Genomic DNA, 7,794 nt, shown 5'->3' on the forward strand with positions numbered 1-7,794 from the left:
GACACGGGCGTGTCGGATCTGAGATGCTGGCAAGAGGCGTTTTATTTCTTCCGGTGACTCCTGCAGGCATTCGCATATTTTTTTCCCAGCAGCTGCATCCAAAAAAGTCCGTGCCTGAATTCAGCCATAATGCTCTCCATTATTATGAAGTGTGGTAGGCTGACATTTAGCAGTACTTCATTACTATATGGATACATATAAATTGTGTTGTAACACTTTGTAAAACCATCAAATCCAGTGGTGGACCTGCCCTGGATGTTATCATCAATGTGATAGGTTGTATGTTGCAGTTATTACAAGTGATACTGGCCTGTGTGTGGTGCTTCATGCGTTGGTTAGCCAAAGACACAGTCTTTCGAGAATAACATTCAGGGAAAGGCTCCAGTTTGGAAAGCCACAGTTTGTCCAATCCTGCATTAGACAACATAAGCTCCGGTAGGTTCCACTTGAAACTAACCACCATTTCTGTGTTTCAGGGACCATGCTAACAGCTGGCAGTACCAACCAAACTGTAGCCACTGTCTTCATCATCGTAGGGTTTGAGACCTTCCGGACTATGGAAATTTTTCTTTTCTCGCTTTTCTTTAGCATGTACATGCTCACTCTGGGTGCTCATTTTCTCATCATTAGTCTAATCCTCATGGACAACCATCTTCACAAACCAATGTACTTTCTGTTAGCCAACTTCTCCTTGGTGGAAGTTCTGTACACCACGGTGACTGTGCCCAAGATGCTCGAAGCCCTACTGACTAGGAACAAAGAGATTTCCTACGCTGGCTGTCTCGCCCAGTTCTATTTTTTCTTTGCCTTTGGGGCAGCGGAAAATTGTTTTCTGGTTGTTATGGGCTGTGACCGATATGTAGCAATCTGCCGACCCCTCCACTACACTACATTGATGACTAAATGGACCATTTTAGGGCTGGCGCTTGGTCCGTGGATAGTAGGCTTCATAACCGCCTCTTGCCCTGCTCTATGGATCTCTACCCTCAATTTCTGCTTCCCAAATTATATTGACCACTTCTTCTGTGACTATTCACCATTCTTGATGCTTTCCTGTGAGGACACATCGAGAGGAGAGTTCACCTTTTCCGTGATATCATGGAGCTTGACGCTCGGCTGCTTCTTTCTCATCTTGATCTCCTACGCTTTCATCATTTTGTCTGTCCTAAGGATTCCGTCCATTGAAGGCCAGAAGAAAGCATTCAGTACCTGCGCCTCCCATCTCACAGTAGTATTGATCTTTAATGGCACAATAATATTTATGTACATACGTCCAAATGCCCACGTCAGATTCACACTCGACAAGGTGGTATCGGTATTCTACTGTGTGGTGACTCCGCTCATGAACCCGATGATCTACTGTCTGAGAAATAAAGAGGTGGAGAAGGCTCTGAAAAAAGCAATTGTGAAATTGATGTAAAATATAATAGGGCGGTGGGCTGGGTGTTGGAGATTCTGATTTTGAGAACTACTGTTAACACCCTCACCCCCTTCCAGTGTCCCTGCCATCCAAGATTATTTTATGATGACAAAGGTGATTATGATATAAATAAAAATGTAAATTAAAAACAAAAACATTTTCATCTATAGGGCATAAAGGAGAAAGGCTAAATGTTAACGTCTTCATGGCCGGTAATCTTTCCCCCTCCAAGGGTAGGTATATTTTATTTATTTGCTTACCAAATATGTAAAGAAAAGGTTGAGTGGCAGCACAGTGCCAGGCAGCAGCTGCAAAGGCCAATACAATTCTGGGATGCATAAAAATGAAGATAGATGCAGTGTCATACAGACATGGTATAACCATTGTCACTAATTACACCACATCCTGGGGGGATGCGGTCAATATCCACAACCGCTGAGATTCTGACAGTCAGAATGCCGACGCTGGAATCCTGAGATGCCAGGATCCCGAAGATAAGGAGGGTTAGGCACTATTGGGAGGGTTAGGCACTAGGGGGAGGGTTAGGCACTAAGAGGGAAGGTTAGGGTGTGGGGGGGGGGTTAGGATTAGGCACTAGGGGGCGAGGTTAGGTTCAGGCACCAGGGGGAAGGGAGAGGGGGAGGGTTAGGATATTGACCAACAAAGTGTCGGGATGCCGGCGTCTGGATTATGACCTCCGGGATCCTGAACGCCGGCATCCCGTATGTATTCCCATCCTGAGTATGGGATAGATTTACTAAGCTGTCGCTTCTTTATGTGGAAATTTAAAGTGGCGCATTTTGTACTTAATATTATTGCCACTTTAAATTTCGAGGTCAAACCCGCTGGGAAGCAGACACTTAGAAAATCTAGGCCTAGGTTTGTTAACTTTTGGAAGAAAGTTGTCCTAGATAATATGCATTTATATATTCATGCTAAATGCAAATACTTCCAAGAAACTTTCAACAAAGCTTTCCGTATCAAGGTCCATGCAAAGGGCACAACATGAACATTGGAAGGATTCTTTACTGTAAAGACGGTAAAGCTAAGGAATTCCTTACCACATGAGGTAGAGGTGGCAAATTCAAACAGAATGTACAGAACGAATCATATGCATATATGTGTATATACCTATATATTATATTATATTTGATCTGACACCTCTCCATTAGTTGTCAGTAGTAAGATGGAGAACTGTGCCCTGCGTGGGGATTATGGCTATTATTATTTGACTTTGTACATAGCAAATTACCGGTGACTTAGGGCTAGGACTCTGCATATTGGGCTTATTTACTGTACACTGTACTCTGGGACTATTCAATTAGTTGTGGGGCTTTTAGGCTAAATATTCAGGTATTATTGTACCCCATAACGACCAAACAGCACGAATTTACTATGCTGGACATTAAGTTGTTTATTTAATTTTTTTATATGTTTTTTTTTTTAAATTCAGAACAGCATACATAATAAATCAAGTAAGCAAATAGTACATAAACAGGAGCCATGCCCCTGGGAATATCAGGCCCTGGTAACAGATGTGTGGCCAAGTGTGTAGGGGCATTACCACACCCTATTGGGAACAGCAGTGCGCTCTTTACATGCAGCGCCACCCGCTGAAAGGGGTGATCATGACATCTTTATGGAATAAACCACAGAATAGTTATGTATGGAAGGTGACAAGGATTATGAAGCGCCAGGCATTGACGAATTTGTGTAATCAAGGCCATGATATCGTTCTGAAACCTAGAAAATGTACAGCCATCGCAGCAGAGGTGCATAAAGGTACCGGTGTGGCTGCAGTCCCTCCAAAATAAGATAGATACTTAAGGGTCTATTTACTAAGCAGTGTTAGGAGACAGAGTGAAAAGTGATAAGGTGCCAGCCAATCAGCTCCCAACTGTCATTTTTCAAACACAGCCTGTGAGATGGCAGTTAGGAGCTGATTGGCTGGCACCTTATCACTTTTCGCTCTGTCTCCTAACACTGCTTAGTAAATACACCCCATAGGGATAAATGTTTAGTCATGTTTGTAGTATCCATGTAGAACCTGGAATAGACCTTGAATGTGTTCTCCTTACTCTCTATGTTGATAGAGGATTAGGTGTTCTATGGAACGAGCGGTCGCCCATCCAGTGCAAAGAGTGTCCCAGGTCCCGCAGAAATGTTTGTGTTGTGTTACCATTCTTAATGTATTGTTTTGTTTATTGGAGCTGAGCCTGTATACAGCCTTTCAGTTTCATATAGTAAAAATTTAAATGTATTATTCACAAGGGTCAGGAAAGGTTGTAGCAGCGCATTTCACCATTATATGATGGAAACATTTGAGTCCTAGGTCCTGATACAGAGGCGGACGCAATTCTCACCCGATACCGATGATCACGTAGTTAAGTGATTATTTACAACTGCGCCTGCATGAAAAATTCAGAAAACCCCCTACGGCGCATTCGTTGCACAGAGCGTACGCACAAAGGTGCTAGTGTGATCGGGACAGGCGGTATCAAAAATGGGGTGGCAAAGTGATGGGCGTTCCTGGGCGGCGACTGGGAGGTGGCTAGAGGTAGTGTCAGTAAAAGCGTCTGCGTCCCAAACGCACAACCGCAACCACAGAGGCCAGAGTTAGACGGAAAAATTGCACTGCTATAGTATTGCAGCAAGCATCGATGGTGGTGTCTGAGGAACACCGGCAGTATTACAGCGTGCAGAGGCGCTAAGAGTCGGCTTCTCAGCACGTTCAGGCGCAGGCTGCTACACCAGGGGAGGGACTAATACCTGCATTTGCATATTATCGCAGCTGCAACTCTGGCAACAGATGCAAGAGTGAGTGCAGCTGCGTCCATCTCTAATCGCTGCCCTAATCTTGGTCCAGGGTTGAGCATATTTATGGACATGTCTGAAATGTGAGGGTGCTGCCATAATGGGGGACGCATGGGCTATTAGTTTGGCCTGTATGTTAGGTTTGCTCCATGGATATAACGTGAACAGTTTAGTAAGAGAATTGGCTGAGGCTGTTCTAAGAGGTCAAATCTCAATCACTGATCCTCTGCCAGGAGATCATCAATATCAACCCACTTCTTCACAGCAGGGGATGATGTGACAAGAGACTTTATTGATAGGCTGAGAGGCGTAATAAATGTCTCTCATTCAATGGGATGCTGAAGGCCCCAACTGACCATGGTTCTGCTAAACACAAATTCCTTATCCAAAATTGTTTACGTTTCCAAATGAAGTCGCCACAAATTGAATGCAAAGATCTAAGTGTCAGGACTGCCACTATTTCAGTACATAAAGATAGATTACTTTTTCCAAAGTTCCTTTGTGGTCGTTGGAGGAGCTATACTGCTTTCTGGCGTTCTTCACATACAGGGGATAGAGTGTTAAAGTGATCATCTGTTTCCAAGGTGTTGTCAGGTTGTGGGATTCCTAGATTGCTCATTATTTCAAACCTGATTCCATTTGGGTCACATGTTCTGAACTTCCTATGGATCACAGACCTCTAGTATAAAGCCTGTTACTAACTGTGTCTCAGTGTCTGTGCAACGTTACTTTCAGGCAGGCCCGCCAAGAGCCGTGACGGGCCCCGGTAATAGGGGGCATGGCCTAATCATGGGAGGCGTGGCCACACCCCCTTGGTGACAGAAAAAAAAAAAAAAAGATTTGCAGCGCTGCACGCTGGGGAGGGGGAGCGCTTTGAGCCCCCTCAGCCCGGCGCAAAGCCAGGGGAGGTGCGATCAGTGTGATCGCTCCCCCGCACAGGCATAGGAGACCGCTGTGGCTGCTGCTCAGCAGCCACGAGCAGTCTCCAACTGCAGCTCAGCACACGCTGTGTGCTGGGCTGCTCTAAGGGGGGGGCGCTGGACCCGGGCCCCCGCCGGGCCCCTCAGGAAGCCCGGGCCCAGGTAATCTGTACCCACCCCCCCCCCCTCTCAGTGCCCCTGCTTTCAGGTCTTTCTTGGACTCCTGCCAGATCCCTGCTGTGCCTGTGGGTTGCTGTGGACTTTGCTATATCTCAGCTCATGTTCCAGATAAACTTCTGATGCCAGTTACCAGCCGCACTACAGAGCTCAGCATAGCCATTGCCTAAGTATTGCTTTCTGCTCCACCTTTTGCTGCACTATTTACTTTGCCTGTTGTCTCTTACTCCTGTGGACATCGAACTCATCTTTGTTACAGTTGTCAACTGCACTGTTATCATCACTGTATTGCGGGGCTCAACCCCGTTCCGGATTCTAGTCACACCGCAGGGCTCAACCCTGTTCCGGAACCACACCGCTTCATAGGGCGCAACCCTGCTTCAACCTTCATTGTATCGCAGCGCTGAACCCCGCTTCAGATTCTAGTTACACCGCAGGGCTCAACCCTGTTCCAGAACCTCACTGCATCACAGGGCTCAACCCTGCTCCAGCCTCACAGCATCACAGGGCTCAACCCTGCTCCGACCTCACTGCATCACAGGGCTCAACCCTGCTCCGACCTCACAGCATCACAGGGCTCAACCCTGCTCCGACCTCACCGCATCACACAATAGGCCGATCGTTACGTACTGCGCGTGTGTATGCATCTCAGTGCTCATGCACAAACTAGCCACTGCGATCGGGAAAGCAATCGCAGAGGATACGCAGACCCATCGCAGAGTGACTGACAGGAAGTGCTGTTTGCGGGTTTGGCAGGCGTTCCAGTGCGTTTCGACAGCGTTGCAAAGGCGTGCATAAATTATCCACTACAAAACCATACGTAGCCTGAGGACTCATAGCGTGCGCTGAAGTTACCAATTCCTGAAGGAAGTCTGACCTGCCTTAACTGTGCGTATGGTTCCGATGTTACTCGATGTTACCGATTGTTTCGCTATGTTGACAAAGTATATGGATGTGAGTAAGGGGAAAGGGGCGTCCTCATGCTAGGCTGCGATCGCAATGCGATTGCAAACATTTACATATCACCGCTGGTATTAGCTACTGCATTGCGTGGGTGTAAGCAGAATAGCGATCCGTGGTGAATCAGGCCCTCAGCCTGTTGTGTAGCGTAACAGATGAGGGATTCAAATAAAGGGCTTGGATTGCACGCATTAAGGGCCTGATTCAGAGCCGTTCGCTATTTGCGGTCGTTCGTTCAAAAACAAGGGGTGGCTATTCAAATGATCCGTTCGCAAATTGCAGTCTGTTCACACCTCTAAGTCTGAACGAGCGAGCAAAACATACGCTTGTTTATTTGTTAAAAACGCCCCCTGGCCGCTCGCACCATACGTCATGTCCGCTATTTATTAGATTAATCGAGTACATCGACCAGCGTATGAACTGCTCGCTATTCTTGTGGTTGGTTTTTGCTACCACAATCTTGCGAGCAGTTCTGGCTATAAAATAACCCAGTGACGTGGTCAATGACGCTGCAGTATTAATTATGCACACCCATAAAACGCCCGTTTTGACCTTTAAGCACGCCTGCGTTCTGATCTCCACTCCCCGTTTTCAAGCACCTTCCCCTGTTACCACCCACATACGCCTCATTCTGTCACTCAAAATAGCAGGCATTCGCTATATTGCGAGCACATGAATTTCGGCCGCACTGACTGATTTGCGCATGCGTATAACGATCCGTACGCATGCGCAGATGTGCGAACATCGCTCGGAACGAGCGTACTGCCGCTAGCGAGTGGCTCTGAATGAGGGCCTAAGTTGCCAAGAATCCCAAAATCCTGCATGGTCTGAAACATATATGGTATATATGTATCACAAGCATATATGGCCACAAGCGTAAGAATCGTTGATTAAGTATTGCTGATACAGAAAAATTAGGCTTACGGTCCTCCTAGTCATGTCAAGGTTGCTTTGTAGGGACAATTCCGATTTGATCCAATTAATCAATGAAAGTTTTTAAATAGTAATTTATTCGGTTAGCTAGGATCTTCACAAAGAGTTTGGCCGTTTTGTTGTCAGTGTGTTAGGCAACAGGGCACTAGCCTAATTACTAGTTCATTTTTTTTTTTTTTATTGAGCCAGCCAGGGTCTTTTTATGGATCTGCTTAAGCTGTCATATTATTCAGGTTGAGGAATTCATTAAATATTGTGTCCTTGTTCATATTTCTGGTAGACTGAATGATTAATCTTTGAGCCCCCGATCACAGATCTTTGGGCTTCCCAAACTGGCGTTAAAATTAAATCAAAGTTCCAGTATCACATATTTGAGATGATGTGTGTTCCTTGAAATGGTGGAGGTTTAACAGAGTTTCATTCAATCTCCCAGTAGGATAGTCTCTCTGTGCTAAAGAACAAAGATTAAAAGATGCCCAAGTAATGGGATGGTCCTACCTAGGTTACTCCTTACCTTATCCTAGAGTAAGAACAATGAGGGTGTAAAAAAAAAAACACGGTATACTCTGG

The 7,794-nt window shown here is 45.9% G+C and overlaps 1 protein-coding gene across 1 annotated transcript; it reads left to right on the forward strand.

The window, feature by feature from the left end:
• The first annotated feature begins 481 nt into the window (after positions 1 to 481).
• On the forward strand, positions 482 to 1,420 carry LOC148506474 (olfactory receptor 6B1-like). The gene has a single exon (XM_088446506.1). The coding sequence runs from the start codon at positions 482 to 484 to the stop codon at positions 1,418 to 1,420; it is 939 nt and encodes a 312-aa protein (XP_088302632.1).
• The last annotated feature ends 6,374 nt before the right edge of the window (positions 1,421 to 7,794 follow it).

Source organism: Taudactylus pleione, unplaced genomic scaffold (genome assembly GCF_031769625.1).
Source record: "Taudactylus pleione unplaced genomic scaffold, aTauple2 ptg000400l, whole genome shotgun sequence".
Taxonomy (NCBI): Eukaryota; Metazoa; Chordata; class Amphibia; order Anura; family Myobatrachidae; genus Taudactylus; species Taudactylus pleione.

Coding starts and splice junctions, on each gene's coding strand:
- LOC148506474 (XM_088446506.1), top strand. CDS start 482: ATGCTAACAGCTGGCAGTACCAACCAAACTGTAGCCACTGTCTTCATC.